The sequence below is a fragment of the Pan troglodytes genome, chromosome 6 (assembly GCF_028858775.2).
Source record: "Pan troglodytes isolate AG18354 chromosome 6, NHGRI_mPanTro3-v2.0_pri, whole genome shotgun sequence".
NCBI classification, from domain to species: Eukaryota; Metazoa; Chordata; class Mammalia; order Primates; family Hominidae; genus Pan; species Pan troglodytes.
The window spans coordinates 74,045,532-74,065,541 of NC_072404.2; the positions used below are offsets into that span (position 1 = coordinate 74,045,532).

General features: G+C 39.0%; 1 protein-coding gene across 8 annotated transcripts in view; it reads left to right on the forward strand.

The window, feature by feature from the left end:
- Positions 1 to 20,010, forward strand: part of TPST1 (tyrosylprotein sulfotransferase 1) — a 149,363-nt gene that overhangs the window by 103,034 nt on the left and 26,319 nt on the right. For 2 of the 8 annotated variants that reach the window (XM_016956877.4, XM_063813876.1), the window contains exon 4: positions 17,009 to 18,172. In XM_016956877.4, the coding sequence (XP_016812366.1) occupies positions 17,009 to 17,044 (36 nt within the window). In that variant the 3' untranslated portion in view covers positions 17,045 to 18,172. 8 annotated transcript variants of the gene reach the window in all.

A 20,010-nucleotide genomic window follows, 5' to 3' on the forward strand; every position in this document is an offset into this window, starting at 1 on the left:
TTCAGTCTAAGATCACATCATATATATAGTTTTATATTGTTTTAGTTTTCTTTATCTGTAACAGTTTCTCAGATGCTCTCTGTCTTCCATGATACTGACATTTTTTTGAAGAATGCTGGCAGGTTATTTTACAGTGTTCCTCATTCTGGGTTTGTCTGATGTTTCCTCTTGATTATTATTCGGGTTATGCATATGAGGCCACAATACTAGGTAAATTGTGTGGTTTCATTCTCAAGGTATCCACATCTGAAGGCGTATGATGTTCATCTGTCACACCGTTGATGTTAATTTCGATCTCATAGTAAATGTGTTTTTTCGGTGTCTCCACTCTATGGTTACTTTTTTATCCCTTTCAATTAAAAAACAATCAGTGGTCAGGCACTGTGGCTCATGCCTATGATCCCAACACTTTGGGAGGCAGAGGCAGGAGGATCGCTTAAGCCCAGGAACTCAAGACCAGCCTGGGCAACATAGGGAGACCCCATCTCTACTGGACTGGTGGCATGTGCCTCTTGTCCCAGCTGCAGGAGGCTGAGGTGGGAGGATTGTCTGAGCCCAGGATGTCAAGCCTGCAGTGAGCCGAGATCGCACCACTGCACTCCAGCCTGAGTGACAGAGTGAGACCCTGTCTCAAAAATAAATAAATTAATTAAAAATAAAAACGATCAATGTGGAAAAAACTTGAAGACTGTGCAAATAGCCATATGTTGCTTAACGATGGGAATACATTGTGAAGAATGTTTTATTAGGTGATTCTGTCATTGTGCAAACACCATAGGGTGTACATAAATTTAGATGGTATAGCCTGCTACATAGCTAGGCTATATGGTTTAGCCTATTGTTCTTAGGCTACAAAACTGTACAGCTTGTTACTGTACTGAATATTGTAGGCAGTTGTAACACTATAAGTATTATATAAACATATCTAAACATAGGAAGATACAGTAAAAATACAGAATTATAATCTTATGGGACCACTGTCATAAGTGTGGTTTATTACTGACCAAAATGTCATTATGTGGCACATGGCTGTATCTTGCTTTTCATCAGGCTTTACACTCTAGATGAGCATCCATTGATTATTCTTACCCACACCAATGGTACAGTTATGATAGTTGGAAAAGGCTGCTTTTTTCCAACTCCACTACTCCCTCCATTTCATGGTATTCTAATGAATGATCATTGTCACAAAATTCAACACCTAATTGTATCTGTTATGAAAATGAAAAGAAACAAATGACCCATTCAAAACAGTTCAGTTGAAAAGAGTTTATCAAAGGAATGACTTAACACGGTGTGGCCACAGTAAGGGAATCAACAAGGAATGGTGAAGCACCCAGTAACTAGCAACAGTGGGAAGCCATTGCCACCCTTAGACCTGCAGAGGCAAAGGGAGGGCACATGGTTATCAGGCTCGTGAAACTGGAATTCATAGAGGAGGAACCACCTACAGGTGCTGTGTCTCTAGAGAAAAACAGCCACTGTCAGCACAGAGGCAAGGTCGAGACAAAGCTGGGGGAATCAGCTGAGTTTTTCCTGCTGCTGCTCTGACCTGTTAGTAGTGCTCACGGTTGCCCAGTCATAAGCCAAAGGACAAGAAAGCCTGGGTGATGCAATCTGGAGAGCTTGACCTCCTGGGGCACAGAAGGTGTTGGGGGGTTGTGGGAATGGTAGTATAACCAGCACACTAGCTAAGATTTTATTAATGTGACAAGACAAGAAAAAGATCTCTGATGCGCAAGAACTGAATGGAGAGTTCAGATCATGTTCTTAGATGGGAAGATTGAATAGTATAAATATCTTGGTTCTTGCCACATGAATGTGTCTACTTAATTCCAACAGTCTAATGGAATTACGGAGGGAGTAGGGGTGGTGGTGGGGTAACATTGTTAAAATGATTCTAAGTTCAATCAGGCAAGAATAACAAGAAAAAAAAATTCGGGCCAGGTGCGGTAGCACACGCCTGTAATCCCAGCATTTTGGGAGGCCAAGGCAGGCAGATCACCTGAGGTCAGGAGTTCGAGACCAGCCTGACCAACATGGAGAAACCCTGCCTCTACTAAAAATACAAAATTAGCCAGGCATGATAGCACATGCCTGTAATCCCAGCTACTCGGGAGGCTGAGGCAGGAGAATCGCTTGAACCCAGGAGGCGGAGGTTGCGGTGAGCCAAATTCATGCCATTGCACTCCAGCCTGGGCAACAAGAGTGAAACTCCATCTCAAAAAAAAAAAAAAATTCTGATTTCACTGCGTAATTTTAAAAATAATATTTTAATTTTGTTTTGAGCTAAATATTTTAAAATTATTTGTGTTCATAAATTATTTAGAATTGTTTTTAAGGGTTTTCTAAGTTACATTTTTGTTACTCCTTTCTGACTTAAATATAATATAGTTAAAGAATATTATCTAAATGATACTAATTCTGTAAAATGTTGTTGAAGCTTAATGATCTAAGACGGGTCAGTTTTTGTGAATCTTACTGTGTGTGTGTTCCTGAGAAGGATGTGTATTCACTAATTAATGGGTGCTGGGTTTTATTGGTAGGCCAGAAGTCAAACTTGACAGTTATGTAGCCCTTAATTCATGCTAATGTTTTGTATCATTGGTCTGTAAATAACTGAAAGAGCTGTGTTGAAATCTTCCACTTTGTGGATAGATTTGTTCATTTCTCTCTAAAGTTGTCAAATTTTGCTTTATTTTGAGGCTATTTTTTGAGAGCTTACAAATTTAGATTCATTAGCATTTTCTAGCAAATTGAACATTTTATTGTAACATACGGACTATCACTAAAAATGCTTTTTGTCTTACAGAGTAGAATTGCTAAATAAAATACAGGATGCTCAATTAAATTTGAATTTCAGATAAATGTTGAGTACTTTTTTAGTATAAGTATGTTCTACATATTGCAAAAATTATTCATTTTTCACAGGAACAGAAAACCAGATACCACGTGTTCTCACGTATAAGGGGGCACTAAATGATGAGAACACATGGACACATGGCGGAGAACAAGACACTGGGGTGTACTGGAGGGTGGAGGAGGGAGAGGATCAGGAAACATAACTAATGGGTACTAGGCTTAATACCTGGGTGATGAAATAATCTGTACAGCAAACCCCCATGACATGAGTTTACCTATAGAACAAAACTGTACATGTTCCCCTGAACTTAAAATAAAAGTTAACAAAAAAAGTCTGGCATGGAAAGACATAAACATGCGTGGAGCTGGTTGTCTCTGATCTTGCACCACTTGTGATAAAGTTGTTTGTAGTATTTAATGAATGCGTTCAAAAATCTGTATCTTTAGTTATATGTACTTCTTGGTCCTAATATTACTGATTTGTGCTACCTATACAGTTTTGGTGGGGGGTTTGCTTATTTTGGGGATAACCTTACTACTGGTTTGTCTCTCTTATTAGTCTTTTCAAGTAATACTTTCTTTGGCTGTATTCTGTGGCTCCTTTTCTAGCTTGTTTAATTGAACATTTAATTAAATATTCATCATTCCTTTTGAAAAAATTATTGTTTATCTGACATTCAAATTTAACTAGGCATCCTATGTTTTGTTTGTTTTTGCTAAATTTGGGAGCCTATTTAAAAACTATTTTGTTTGATACTAATATAGCTATCCCCAATATTTTTTGGTTATAATTTCCCTAGTATATCGTTTTTATAAATTTCATTCTTTGAGTCTTTGTGTTTTAAGGTTTTTTTTTTTAATATCCTATAGTCAGAATTGTTAGTCTAATCTTACCTATGTTGTTTTTCTAGGAAGTGTAGGGCTTTTACTTTTATTGGGATTGCAGACCTATTGTCCCTTTTTTAAAACTATATTTTCAAATGCTTTTTATTTTTCCCACTTGTTTTGTGCTTTTGTGGACTGTTTTCTTTTTGCATGATTTAAAAAAAATTCCATGTTCTCTTACTATTATTTTAGACATTACATATGTTTATTATTTTGTTAACCTTTAAATATTACTGTCAGGCCAGGCACGGTGGCTCATGCCTGTAATCCCATCACTTTGGGAGGCCAAAGCGGGTGGATCACCTGAGGTCAGGTGTTCCAGACCAGCCTGGCCAACATGGCGAAACCCCGTCTCTACTAAAAATATAAAAATTAGCCAGGCGGGGTGGCAGGCGCCTATAATCACAGCTACTGAGAAGGCTGAGTCAGGAGAATCGCTTGAACCTGGAGGCAGAGGTTACAGCGAGCCGAGATCATGCCGTTGTACTCGAGCCTCGGCGACAGAGCAAGACTCTGTCTCAAAAATAAATAAATAAATAAATAAATATTACTGTTCAAACTCTACTTGATAAAGTTATTTAATATTTTTAAATCCCCACACAAACATCCTAACTCTGATAACTACCCTTTTAATGCTTATGCTATTACTGTTGAATATTTAAGTTCTTTTTTTAACACTATATGTTAGACATCATCATTACTGTTACTTTATATGGACAGTATTATGTTTATGTATATGTTTACCATTTCCCATGCTCACAATTACTTCTTGCATCTAAGATCATCTTTCTCAGATCGGTTTCCTTTTTCTTCCCCCAAGTACATTCTTCAGAATTTTTTTTTTTTTTTTTTAGACGAAGTCTCACTCTGTTGTCAGGCTGGAGTGCAGTGGCACGATCTCAGCTCACTGCAACCTCCCCCTCCTGGGTTCAAGGGATTCTCTTGCCTCAGCCTCCCGAGTAGCTCCGACTACAGGTGCCCGCCACCACGCCTGGCCTTTTTTGCATTTTTAGTAGAGATGGGGTTTCACCATATTGCCCAGGCTGGTCTCGATCTCCTGACCATGTGACTCGCCGCCTTGGCCTCTCAAAGTGCTGGGAGTATAGGCGTGAGCCACCACGCCCAGCCTAGAAGTTTTTTTGGTAAAGGTAAATTGATGGTAGACTCAGACTTTGCATATTTGGGAATATTTTTACTTCACTCTAATTCTTGAAATGTTGTTTTGTTGAATAGACTAGGTTTATAGTAATCTTCCATCAGCACTTTGAAGATATTTTAACATCTTCTGGGCCCTAGTTTTGCAATTGAGAAGTTACTATCAGCGTAGTTGCTATTTCTTTGTGGGTGACTTTACTCTCTGATTTTTAAGGTCTTCTTTATATAACTGTATTTTCCAATTTTACTACAATATAGCTAACTGTGGCTTTTCTCATTTATTTGTTTTGTTTTGTATATTTATATGATTTCCTGTATTTTATCAGTTCTATAAAATTCTCGACCATTTTTCTTTGAATATTTCTTCTTCTCCGTTCTCTCCATTTTGTCCTTTGAACTCCAGTTATTTGAATATTAAAATGTTGCATTCTGTCCTCCAGATAGTTTAACAACTCTTTCATGTTTTCTGCCTTCTTACCTCTATCTGCTAGATAATTTCTTTAGATCAATTGTGTGATTCACTCATTCTTTCTTCATCTGTTTCATTTGCTCTTTAATGTGTCCAGTATATTTTAATTAAAAATATATATTTTGGGTTATTTTTAGCCTGCCTGCTACTTTAAAAAAGTACTCTTTTGTTCCTTTTAAAACATCAAAAGTTGATCTGAAGTGTTTCAGCAGTTGAACTCCTAGGTCTTCATTGTCAGCCTGCTGTACTTGTTTTCTTCGAGAAGATAGATATCTCTAAATGTTCTCATATCCTTTTTTGTTATTGAATCAAAGTAGCTGAATTTGATAGAAGTTCAGTATTGCATTGTCCAGATACACAGTTTTGAGGTTTGAAAGCTTGAATAAGTGCCAGTGGACTTCATGCAAATGCTTTATATATTTTTCACCTAATATATTTTGAATTTCAACAAGTAACACGTTCTTTTAAATACTGACTTGATAGGCAAGTGAGCATAGCAAGCTTCATCTTTTAGTGAAAGTCCATTGATCGTGTTTCGTAATTGGATGAAGAGTGTCCAAACTATTGCCAGTAGCTTTCTGTTTTCCCATCATTTTTCAACCCAGAAATATTTATTTTTCTTTCCAGGGAGGCATTAGCAGTACCCTGGAAGCTCCCCTCCTACCCCTCCAAATTATTCCCTCCTCCTCTTTACTTTTCTCCAAAGATAATCTCTGTCCTGAATCAAAAATCGTCCCCGCTTCCTGGTAGCACCTGATCTGGAAGAAACCCAAAATCACCTAACCAAAACCTGAATCATATAATAGTCTTTTCTAATACTCTTTTACTGAGACATTCCACAATTCCCAATTATATGTGTTATTCCTTGCTGAAATGAATAATGAACCCAACATGTGCAACTACAGCTATGTTCCTGGTAACCTTTGGCTGGGAGGATTGACAATATTCATTTGTGTCTGGTTTCTTTCTTTCTTTTTTTTTTTTTTTTCTTTTTTTTTTTTTTTTGAGACGGAGTCTTGCTCTGTCCCCCAGGCTGGAGTGCAGTGGCACAATCTCAGCTTACTGCAAGCTCCGCCTCCCAGGTTCACTCCATTCTCCTGCCTCAGCCTCCCGAGTTGCTGGGACTACAGGCGCCCGCCACCATGCCTGGCTAGTTTTTTGTATTTTTAGTAGAGGCGGGGTTTCACCATGTTAGCCAGGATGGTCTCGATCTCCTGACCTTGTGATCCGCCCGCCTCGGCCTCCCAAAGTGCTGGGATTACAGGCGTGAGCCACCGCGCCCAGCCTGGTTTCTTTCTTTTTAACATTCTGTAAGATTCATGTTTTTGCATGTAGTCATAGTTTTTTTGTGTGTGTGATGGAATTTCACTCTTGTTGCCCAGGCTGGAGTGCAATGGAGTGATCTCGTCTCACCACAACCTCCGCCTCCCAGGTTCAAGCGATTCTCCTGCCTCAGCCTCCCGAGTAGCTGGTATTACAGACATGTGCCACCACGCCCGGCTAATTTTGCATTTTTAGTAGAGATGGGGCTTCACCATGTTGGTCAGGCTGGTCTCGAACTCCTGACCTCAGGTGATCTGCCTGCCTCAGCCTCCCAAAGTGCTAGGATTACAGTTGTGAGCCACTGTGCCCGGCCTTGTTCATTTTTGTTATTTAATATTATGCTATAATTACATAACTATTTGGACCTTTTTTCTAGTTTGACTCTGTTTTAATGTTGATACACAGTATCTTTGTACATATCATTTGGTGAACATGAATAATGCATTTTTGTTGGGAGTATGCCTGGGAGTTATATTGGGAGTTCCCAAGACCACTCATAGTAATCAGAAGTTATGATTATGATTATAGTTGATTACAGCAAAAGGATATGAAGTAAAAGTCAAGAAAGGGAAAAGGCACATGGGCGAAGTCTGGAAGGAACCAGCTGCTCACTTTCCAGTGTGCCCTCTCAGTGGAGTCAGACAGGACATGTTTCATTTCCCCAGCAACATGTGTGACAACACACACAAAATGTTGCCAATCAAGGAAGCTCACCTGAGCTTTTGTGTCCAGAGTTTTTATTAGGGGTCAGTCATGACATAGGCATTTGGTATTACCTGCACAACTGACTTCAGGGTCAGGCTCCAGATCCCCAGAGAAAAAGCAGGTGTCAACCATAAATCACATTGTTAGCATAAACTATCTGGTTAAACCAGTACAGCATGGCCCAAGGCCTCAGACACATGAAACATTTCTTATCAGACATAAGATTCTATGATAGGAGGCAGCCAATAGCCAGTCCTGAAAACAGGCCTGTCTTGGGAATGTGCAACTAGGCCTGCTGAGTTAATAAACTTTTCCAGCAGAGATTGAAAAGGATGGGTCAAAGGATATCTGTAGGTGCAAATTGAGAGATAGTGCCAAAGAGTTTTTCAAAGTGATTATACCTGTTTACTCTCTAACCAGCAGATGTGTAAGAACTTCAGTTCTTCTACTTTGCCAATACCTTGTACAGTTTAATCTTCTAAAATTGTAATTTTCTTCCTTGTGTCTATTGATATCTCATTTTGGTTTACATTTTTATTTCCTTAGTAACTGAGACTGAGCACCTTTTCGTATGTCATTGACCAGTAGCCTATGTTGTGAAGTGCCAGTTCAGGTTCTTTGCCTGGTTTTCTTTTGAATCATTTGCTTTTTTCTCATTGATTTTTAGGAATTATTTACATGTTTTGATATGTACACTTCATGTGTGTTTCAAATAACTTCTCCCATCTATCTGCCTTGCCTTTTCTCTCTCTTAAGGCTGTCTTTTGAAAAATAGAAGTTAATTTTAATGTCTAATTTCGTGATCTTTTTCTTTAGTGCTTTTGGCATACCATTTAATAAATCTTTTTTCCAATTCAAGTCCTTGGATATATCCTCCTATGTTATCTAATGAAAAGTTTATTGCTTTACCTTTCTCTTTTAGATCTGTAACCTGCCTGGAATTGATTTCTTTTCATTGTGGTAAGAAACACATGACATAAAATACTCTCTTAAAGATTTATAACTGTACATCTCAGTAGTGTTAAACATATTTACAGTGTTGTAAAACAGATTCAGAAACTTTTTATCTTGAAAAACGGAAAACTTTGTACTCATTAAACAATAACTCTCCATTCTTCTCCCCACTCCCCTCCTTGCTGCTCCTGGCGGTCCCTATTTTACTTTTGTCTTGATTTAAGTACCTCATGTGGCATCAAATAGTATTTGTCTCTTTGTGACTGGCTTGTTTGAGTTAGCATAATGTCCTCAAGTTTCATCCATGTTACAGGATGTGACAGGACTTCCTTTTTAAGGCTGCATAGTATTTCATTGTATGTCTGTACCACATTTTGTTGATCCATTCGTCTGTTGATCAATTTGGGTTGCTTCCACTTCTTGGCTATTGTGAATAGTGCTGCAGTGAACATGATGTGCAGATATCTCTTTGAGTTCTTGCTTTCAGTTATTTTGTGTATACTCAGAAGTGGAATTGCTGAATTATATGGGAGTTCTATTTTTTATTTTTTCAGGAAGCTGCCGTACTGTTACTCCATAGCAGCTGCACTATTTTACATCCCTTCCAGTAGTGCACAGAGGTTCCAGTGGTGCACAAAGGTTCCAGTTTTCCACAGCTCACCAACACTTGTTATTTATTTATTTTTTTAAATAGTAGCCATTCTAATGGATATGAATGGTAACTCATTATGGTTTTGATTTGCATTTCTCTGATGATTAGTGATGTTGAGCATCTTTTCATATGCTTGTTGTCTATTTATGTATCATCTTTGGGGAGAAATACTTTGTTCATTTTTAATTGGATTTTTTGATTTTTTGCTGTGAATTGTAGAAGTTCTTTACGTAATTCTGAATATTAACCCCATAGCAGATACATGACTTGCAAAATTGTGTTTCTTTAGAGTTGATTTCTTTAACTTTATTTTGATTCTTTAATTGGGCCATCTATCCAGACCAGGCTGGTCTCGGACTCCTGAGCTCAGGCAGTCAACCCGTATCAGCCTTCCAAAGTGCTGGGATTACAGGCGTGAGCCACCCTGCCTGGCCACTGTGGATTTTTAAATAAACGTCCTTTATCATGTTAAAGAAGCTTTCTTCTGTTCTTAGTTTACTAAGTGTTTTGTTATGAAGTGATGTTGAGTTTTGCCCAGTGTTTTTTTCTGTGTGTATTGAGATGATGTGTTTTTCTTTATATTTTATTATTATGTATTACACTGGATGATTATCTTACATTGAACCACCCTAGCATTCCTGAGATAAATCCAAATTGGGCTGCATCGAAACTAAAAACTTTTGTATTATAAATGTTATGAAGAAAGTGAAAAGACAACCCACAGATGCTATCTAGAGATTGGTATCCAGATTATATAAAGAATTCTTGCAAGTCAAATAATAAAAATTTACATCACCCAATTAGTAGTTTAAGTCAGCCAGAGTTGGTTCCTCTTGAATCACCCAAGTTGTGGTGAATTGAAACTATAATCAGATACTACTTCACACCCACCGGGATGCTTATAATAAAGAATACATGGGAAATAGTATGGTAGTTCCTCAAAAAATTATAGAATTACCATTTGATCCAGCAATTCCACTTCTGTGTATATATACAAAAGAGGTCAAAGCAGGGATACAGATATTTGTGCACCAGTGTTCATAGCAGCACTATTCACAACAGTCAGAAGGTGGAAACAACCTAAATGTCCATCTACAGATGAATGGGTAAACAAAATGTGGTAAAGATGGATCAATAGATCACAAAGGAATATTATTCAGCCTTAAAAAGGAATGAAATTCTGATACATGCTACAATAAGGATGAAACTTCAAGACACTGTGCTGGGTGAAATAAGCCAGACACAAAAGGACAAATGTTGTATAATTTGACTTATGGGGTACATAGAATAGGTCAATTCATAGAGATAGAAAGTAGAATGGAGGTTATCAGGGGTGGGGTATGATTTCATTCCTGTAAAGTTCAGAGTTACTCTTATTGGAGGAAAGGATACATTATGACTAGAAGGAGGGACAAGGAAGGCCACTGGGTCATCTTCTATTTCTCAATCTGTGTTTACTCCATAGAATTTGATTGAGCTGTTTAGCTGTGGTTTGCACATTTTCCTTTACGTATAAACTTTTTACATATATACTTTTATTAAAATCTACTTAAAATGGGAAAAAAAAGATATCTAGATTTCAGCTTTTAAATGCTGGTGCAATGATAGCCATTTTCGGCTGGGTGCAGTGGCTCACACCTGTAATCCCAGCACTTTGGGAGGCTGAGGCAGCTGGATCACCTGAGGTCAGGAGTTCAAGACCAGCCTGGCTAACATGGTGAAACTTTGTCTCTACTAAAAATTAGCCAAACCTGGTGGTGGGTTCCTGTAATCCCAGCTACTCGGGAGGCTGAGGAAGGAGAATTGCTTGAACTCGGGAGGCAGGGGTTTTGCAGTGATCCAAGACTGTGCCACTGCACTCCAGCCTGGGTGACAGAGTAAGACTCTGTCTCAAAAAAAAAAACAAACAAAAAAAAAACAAGACAAAACATTCATATCTGAAATGTGGTTTACATAGAATGTTCTTCCAGGCAAAAAAAACAAGATTAAAATTACTGGTTTTGAAAATGTATTCTGTTCTTTCTTATATCAAAGTCTTGATGTTGGTGGCAAGAGAGAACTTCTTAGGTTTTCTACCTGTATTAGTCCGTTTTCATACTGCTATAAAGAACTGCCCAAGACGGGGTAATTTATAAAGGAAAGAGGTTTAATTGACTCATAGTTCAGCATGGCTGGGGAGTCCTCAGGAAACTTAAAATCATGGTAGAAGGTCAAGAGGAAGCAAGGCACTTTCTTCACAAGTCACAAAGGAGAAGTGCTAAGTGAAGGATGAAGAGCCCCATATAAAACCATCGTATCTCGTGAGAACTCACTCACTATCACGAGGACAGCATGGGGGAACCTCTGCCGTGATTCAGTGACTTCCACCTGGTCTCTCCCTTGACACGTGGGGATTATGGGGATTATAATTCAAGATGAGATTTGGATGGGGACACAAAGCCTAACCATATCACTACCATTTTTCTTTTCTTTTTTTTTCATGCCTGGATTTTTTCGTTGTTCCCTCATGAACATTTTAAAGTGTAATTAAGCAAAAGAGAATACTATACAATGGTTTTTAACAATTTTTTAAAGTTTCCCCCCTCCCCCCAAGACAGGGTTTCCCAATGTTGCCTAGGCTGGTCTCGAACTCCTGGCCTCAAGTGATTCTCCCACCTCACCCTCCTAAGTAGCTGGGACTACAGACATGTGCCACTGTGCCCAGCTGCCTATACAGTGTTTTTATTTTATTTTATTTTTTTAAGATGGAGTCTTGCTTTGTCACCCAGGCTGGAGTGCAGTGGCATTATCTCGGCTTACCGCAACCTCTGCCTCCCGGATTCAAATGATTCTCCTGCCTAAGCCTCCCAAGTAGCTGGGATTACAGGCACCCGCCTCCATGCCTGGCTAATTTTTGTATTTTTAGTAGAGACAGGGTTTCACCATGTTGGCCAGGCTGGTCTCGAACTCCTGAGCTCGTGATCTGCCCGCCTTGGCCTCCCAAATTGCTGGGGTTACAGGCATGAGCCACCATGCCTGGCCTTTAATTTTTTTAAAAAGTAAAACTTCTTTAATTTTCTTCTCGCAAGAATTGAATAGAATGATAGAATGAATGCCAGTATTTTATAATGTTGTATCCAGCAGGTTGCAATCAGGGAGGCTCCAACAGAGTCACTTTTTCTGTCTTTTTATGTTCAATCTATGCTGTAAATTGGTTTCAGAAACTTCTGTGAGTCTATCAACTGTAAAAATGGAGATGACTATGAAAGGATCTTACGCTTTTATTCTTCGTTGATCCACATGTCTGTTTGTTCCTCCATCTAGAATATAAAGATGATTAAGACTCTACCTGTCTCCTTAAGTCCAGTGAAGAAGATAGATTTACAATTAATGGTAATTCAGTATAACTGCCGTAAGAACAGGGCATTCAGAATGCCCTGTGAGCTCAGAGATGGCGCTACTGTATTCTCATGTTTAAAGGATAAGTAAAGTTCCCCAGTTTGAGAAAAGAGGGGAAAAGGACTCCAGTGAAAGGAAATTGATGAAATTACTGTTGACTTTACTTGTATATATTAACTGTCGTTCAGTGTCTCTGAAAACTTGATTTGGGACTATTTCCTTTGAACAGAAATAATAGCATTCCTGCCTGATAAATGTCCTGTGGTCAAATAATATGATTTCCTAATCATTCTGCACACTAAACTTCCCCCCACCAGGAAATCAATGCCTTAATGCTAAATTTCCTCTGTACTACTTTCTGTAAGAGTAAGAGGTTCCTATTTCACAGTCACGACACATTCCCAACTCAATTCACATTCCAATCCATCTTGTCCAACTTCATTGAAAGTTGATACACTGAACCATTTCCTTTACTTAAAAGAAATAGAATTCTTCCTAAATTCTATCTACTGTTGGAATAGAAAGAATATCATGCTTCTAGACTGACTAATTTTTTTTCTTCTTGATATAAGTATTGACAACATTTATTCATTTGTTTCTAGGCAGCACGAGACTGTTGAACTTTCCTAGAACTGAGTCCGAGATTTGCAAAGCTGCCAAAATATTTTGAAACAAATGAAAATATGTAAACATGAATGTTATCAGCTGTTTTACAGTATTTGTGTTTTAGAGATAATGAGCATCTGGTGGACCACAGGAGCCCAGGGGGATTTCAAACTCCAGATTCCTTTTTGTGTAATCATATCTGGCTGGAGTTATTTGTTTTCTCTGCATGTGAAACTATCAAGTCATAATTCTTCAAAGGGGAATGTTTATTGCATTATTTAAAAATAATAAATTATATTACTAAATAAATAACAGCAGGCCAGGCATAAACCAATGATGAAAGTTTGTCAGAAACTAAGGCTTCTGATTAATTCTGTGCTCTGGACTATAATTGGAAGGAAGGATTATATTAGAGTTTACAATGAGTTTACAGAAAGAAAGGAGAGGGATAAATTATATTTAGTTCACAGTAAATCTGAATTCAGAACCCCTGGTTGTAAGACTAGTCTTTTAACCTTTAGAGTTAAAAAATGTATATGTACAGCTGGGTGCAGTGGTTCACGCCTGTAATCCTAGCACTTTGGGAGGCCAAGGTGGGTGGATCGCTTGAACCCAGGAGTTTGAGACCAGGCTGGGCAAAATGGCAAAACCCTGACTCTATAAAAAATACAAAAATTAGCTAGGTGTGGTGGCAGGTGCCCATAGTCCTAGCTACTCAGGAGGCTGAGGTGGGAGGATCCCTTGAGTCTGGGAGGTCAAAGCTGCAGTGAGCCGTGATTGTGCTACTGTACTCCAGCCTGTGTGACAGAGAAAGACCCTGTCTTAAAAAAAAAAAAAAAGTGCGTGTGTGTGTGTGTATCTATGTTGAAGAAAACTATGAGAAAAAGCAAAAATTTAGAGTCCATAATGCATAATGTTGTGTTAAGCACATAGTTTAGTCATTGGTACATATTTCTGGAGATGGTCTAAAGATCTATTTTTTAAAAACTGATTTTAGTTAAATCAGAGGTTAGCAAATCACAGCCTGCAGGCCAAATCTGGCCTATCATATATTTTGTTTGTTTCTTTGTTGTGTTTTTGGTGTGTTTTTTTTTCTTTCTTTTTTTCTTTCGTTTTTTTTTTTTTTTTTTTTTTTTTGAGACAGAGTCTTGCTCTGTTACCCAGGCTGGAGTGCATTGGTGCGATCTCAGCTCACTGCAACCTCTGTCTCCCAGGTTCAAGCAATTCTCCTGCCTCAGCCTCCTGAGTAGCTGGGATTATAGGTGTGCACCACCATGCCCAGCTAATTTTTGTATTTTTAGTAGAGATGGGGTTTTACCATGTTGCCCAGGCTGGTCTCAAACTCCTGAGCTCAGGCAATTTTCTCGCCCCAGCCTCCCAAAGTGCTGGGATTACAGACGTGAGCCACCGCGCCTGGCCCTATCATACATTTTGGTAAATAAAGTTTTATTAGAACATACTATGCTCAATCATTTATATGTTTTGTGTGGCTGCATTTGCCCTGCAGCAGTAGAGCTGAGTAGTTGGAACAGAGACTGTGGTTCATACAACCTAAAATATTTACCCTGGCCTTTGTTACAGAATATGTTGGTAACCTCTGAGTTTCTCAGTTTTAGCCCATTCACAAATGAAATAGTTTTTTTTTGTTTTTTTTTGAGACAGCCTCACTCTGTCGCCCAGGCTGGAGTGCAGTGGCATGATCTTGGCTCACTGCAACCTCTGCCTCCTGGGTTCAAGCAATTCTCTTGCCTAAACCTCCTGAGAAGTTGGGACTATAGGCACACGCCACAACGCCTGGCTAATTTTTGTATTTTTAGTAGAGACCAGGTTTCGCCATGTTGACCAGGCTGGTCTTGAACTCCTGGCATCAAGTGATCTGCCTGTCTTGGCTTCCCAAAGTGCTGGGATCCCAGCCTCTCTCTCTCTCTTTCTCACTCTCTCTCTCCCCCTCTCTCTCTCTCTTTCTCTCTCTCTCTCTCTATATATATATATTTTTTTATTTTTTATTTTTTGAGACAGGGTCTCATTCTGTCACCCAGGCTGGAGTGCAGTGGCATAATCACAGCTCACTGCAGCCTCAACCCCACCGGCTCAAGCAATTCTCCTGCCTCAGCCTCCCAAGTAGCTGGGATTACAGGTGTGCACAACCACGCCCGGCTAATACTTGTATTTTTTTGTAGAGACGAGGCTTCTCCATGTTGTCCAGGCTGTTGTCGAACTCCTGGAACTCAAGCAATCTGCCTCAGGCAGGAATCCTGAAATTCTGGGATTATAGGTGTGAGCCACTTCTCCTGGCCCACAAATGACATATTCCTTATAATCTACTACAGTGAGCTTTGCATGGTTAATATATTTGTTGTGTTGAAACTATCTTCCTGATTTTTTCCAATTTTTTATAGAGAAACCTGGAAAGAATAGTACCATAAATACCTATATACCCTAACAGAGAATTATTGTTAAAATTTTGCCATATTTGCTTTATCTTCTCTGTGCATATGTATACTCACATGGCTTTTTTTTTTATTGGTATTAGTTGAAAGTTGCAGATATTATGCTTCCTCAGCACATATCCCTAAGAATAAAAGCATTTTCCTCGACAACTGATTATTAAAATTTGAAGACGTGTATGAGGTTTTTGTTTGTGAGGGCTATATGACTGGCGTTTCTCCAGTATATGGCACTTTGTTCATCCCTATGTTCCTGTTTATAAACTGCAGAAATTCTAAATATAATGCATTAGTTGTCTATTGCTTGCAAGTAGTAGACTGAATGATGGCTCCATAAAGATGTCCACTTCCATTAGATAAAGAAAACGTGTACATATACACCATGAAATATTGCACAGCCATAACAAAGAGCGAAATCATGTTCTTTGCAGCAGTTTGGATAGAGCTTGAGGCCATTATCCTAAGTGAATTAATGCAGAAACAGAAAACCAAGTACCTCATGTTCTCACTTGTAAGTGAGAGGTAAACACTGGGTACAAATGGACATAAAGATGGGGACAGTAGACACTGGGAATACAAGAGGGCAGAAGAGGGAAGGAAAAATAAGGGTTGAAAAACTACCTATTGGGTACTGTGCTCACTACCTGGGTGACAGGTTCAATCATATCCCAAACTTCAGCATCACACACTATACCCCTGTAACAAACCTGCACATGTACCCCCTGAATCTAAATAAAAGTTGGAAAAACAAATCAACCCAGATGGCCATTTCCTAATCCCTGGGGTCTGTGAATATGTTACCTTATCTGGCAAAAGGAACTTTACAGATGGAATTAAGGAATTTTAGATGAGGAGATTACCGATTATCTGGTGGGCCTCTCAGTAATCACCAGGGTCCTCATAAAGGAGAGGCAAGGGAGTTGAAGGTAGAGAAGGGGCTCTGAAGATGGGAAGCAGAATAAGTGTAGGAAATGTGAGCTTGCCACACTGCTAGTGTTGAAGATGGTGAGGCTAAGAATTTTCACATCCACTTTCAAAACCATTGTGTCCTGGCTCCTTTTAAACCATCTTTCCCTCAATTTCTCTGTCCTCTTACATCTTATTGTAAACACCAAGAAGAAACCTGGCAGTTAACTTTGCTTGGAAATCTTTTTAGCTAGACCATCTAATTCATTCGGCACATTTTCTACCTTCCACATCACTGTAAAATTGGGTTGCTAAACTTTCCACAACTACCTAACAGAGATCCCTTGCCTCCAGTTTCTACTCAGATGTTCCTCACATTCCTTAAAACTCACAGTCCACCTTCTAACAATCTAAAATCTACCAACTATCAATTCCTGGCAATTTAGGCTTTACCGCTCCTCTCCTGAAAGGCCTTAAAGTATTAGAACTGGGCCCTATTATTAGAACCTATTTCCCAGTTCTAATATTCCTCCCACATTTTTGGTTATGTGTGACAATGGAACTTTACTCCTGATACCAAAATCTGTATGATTTATATATGAAGCATAACAAATTATTCTAAAACGTATTAATGGCTTAAATCAACAAACATGTGTTGTCTCATAGGTTCTGTGGTTCAGGAATCCAGGCAAAGCTACCTAGATGCTTCTAGCTCAGGATCTTTCATGAAGTTGCAGTCAAGCTGTCAGCTGGGCTGCAGTCATCCAAGGCTCAGCTGGGAGAGGATCTGCCTTCAAGCTCTCTCATGTGACTGTTGGCGGGCCTCAGGTTTTCACTGGCTGTTGGCTGGAGATGCCAGTTATTTGCCACATGAGCCTCTGTCTACGGCAGTTGACAACATGCAGCTGGCCTACCTCAGAGCAAGCAACCAAGCAAGAGAGCAAGATAGAGTGCTCAAGACAAAAGATAACAGACTTTTTATAACTTAATCTCAGAAGTAACATCCCATCACTTTTGCCAAATTCTGGTTGTTAGAAGCCAGTCACTAGATCTGTCCCACACTTGAAGAGGGTTAAACAAGGTCATGTTCTTCATAAGATTAATCCAAGTACAGAATTGGCTTAATAACATTTCTGACGATTTTTCCTATAACTTGTAAAACCTTGGCTATCTGAAACCCTTGGGAAGTGAATCATTCTTAAAAGCTAAGTTTCTGGATAGATTTTTACCATGAAGGGACCAAATCTTAATAATTTGGAGTAGAATCACTTCTGCATTTGATCACATATTTCTTGCTTTTTAAAATAAATTACTGATCATTATTTGAAATTTCATTTCATCAAAAGAAAATTAGCAATTGTGTGTTATAAAGAGAAGGTGTCTGTCTTCTCCTTATGTAGGGTATAGAACTGTTCATCTCTTTACTAAAAACTTAAGGCTTCTGTCTGCCTTTTATAATTTCTGTTTCTTTCTTTGTTTCATTTGTTACCTCTTAGTTATCAGTACTTGCCCATTGCCTTCCTGTTTACTGTATCTAGTAAGTTGCTGCAAAAGTAATTGTGATTTTTGTATTAAAACAAATGGCATTAGATTCTCATAGGAGCACGAACACTTTTGTGAACTGTGCATGTGAGGCATCTCGGTTGTTCTTCCCTTATGAGACTCTAATGCCTGATGATCTTTCACTGTCTCCGATCACCCCCAGATGAGACCCTCTAGTTGCAGGAAAACAAGCTCAGGGCTTCTACTGATTCTGCAATATAGTGAGTTGTGTAATAATTTCACTATATATTATGATGTAATAATAACAGAAATAAAGTGCACAGTAAACGTAATGTGCTTGAATCATCCGGAAACCATCCCCTCTGCTGGTCCATGGAAAGATTGTTTTTCACAAAACCGGCCCCAAAGTTGGGGACTACTGCTATAGAGAATTGGAGCTGCGGTCTACAAGTAATGTTAATGACATTTATTTTAAGTTGCACTGAGACTTTTGTTTACATCTTTTTTTTTTTTTTTTGAGATGGGAGTCTCGTTTGTGTTGCTTAGGCTGGAGTGCAATGGCACAATCTCAGCTCACTGCAACGTCCGTCTCCTGAGTTCAAGCGATTCTCCTGCCTCAGCCTCCCGAGTAGCTGGGATTACAGGCGCCCGCCACCAAGCCCAGCTAATTTTTTGTATTTTTAATAGAGATGGGGTTTCACCATATTGGTTGGCCAGGCTGGTCTTGAACTCCTGACCTCAGGTGATCCACCCGCTTCGGCCTCCCAAAGTGCTAGGATTACAGGCATGAGCCAACATGCCTGGCCTGTTTACATCTTAATTATGAATTGTTACTATAGTCAGCCCTTTGTATCTGTGGTTTCCACATCCATAGATTCAACTAACCATGGACTGAAAATATGTGGGGGGGAAATGATGCTTACATCTGTACTGAACGTGACAGACTTTGTCATTATTTCCTAAACAATACAGGATAACTATTTACATAGCATTTGCATTGTATTAGGTGTTATAAGTAGTCTAGAGATGATTTAAAGTATACAGGAGGATATGTGTATGTTACGTGCAAATACTACACCATTTTATATAAGGCACTTGAGCACCTGTGGATGTTGTTATTCACAGGGGATCCTGGAAACAATCCCCTGTGGATACCAAGAGATGACTGTATAGGGGAGGCCGTGGTGACAGATGAAGTGGCATTGGGCTTAGTAAGGGTAAGAAAGCTAAGAGTGGCCTGAGGACAGATGGCAAACATGACATATTGCTCACTTTAGCCAATGCTCAGAATCTCTTACGTTTTTGAAACTTCACAAGCAATTTAGGCAAACTCTCTTTTCTTCTCTATCTCTGTATTCTATGTAATCACACAGTTGAAGGCTGTTCTTATAGTGGAATTAATTATACCTCACTCCAAAAACTTGACCCTGATTTCCGTCTACAAACCCAAAGCAGCAAATACAATTTACTTTTATATTTGAATTATTTTCTTTGTAATGGTGTCTGTTGACAGCCAAAGCCTCTTGTATGGAAACATACCACCACTGCCACAAGTAAAAGCTATAAAGCAGTGTTAAATACTGTATATAGAGCTCACATTTTTATATGCATTTCTTTTAGGTCTTATGTAGTGTGTGTACTGTGGAAGATCGAGAAAGTGCGTTAGGTTGTTAGACAAAAGACCCAGAAGGCCTGCTAGAGATGCCACAGGTGGAACTAAGAAAGCAATCTCTGTGTCACTCAGGCTTTGAGAAACTTGCTTCAGAATCATAGAACATTAGAACTGGGAAGGTTAAAAAATCTTTAGTCTTTTTTTCCCAGCTCCAGTCTCTTGTGAATAATTAACAGTAAAGTTAAAGATTATGAGAATTACGTGCCTCCTTTTTTCCCTTGCACAACATAGAATTTGTTTTCTAATAGTAGTGTATTTGTTAGCTTTGCATTCCCATAAGTGATGGTTTCCAGCCTTGGCAAACCCTTGCAGCCTCCAGCCACAAGTCCCCTGGACCTCAGAGAATGTATATACTGTATGTGCACCCTAATAACATGTTTCCTTAAAACTAGTACTACTGGATCCTCTAACTAGTACATGTCTTTCATGTCCAACTTTTCAGAGGCTGCCAAACTAGCAACCCTAAACTCATTTGTCACTCTCAAAACATAAT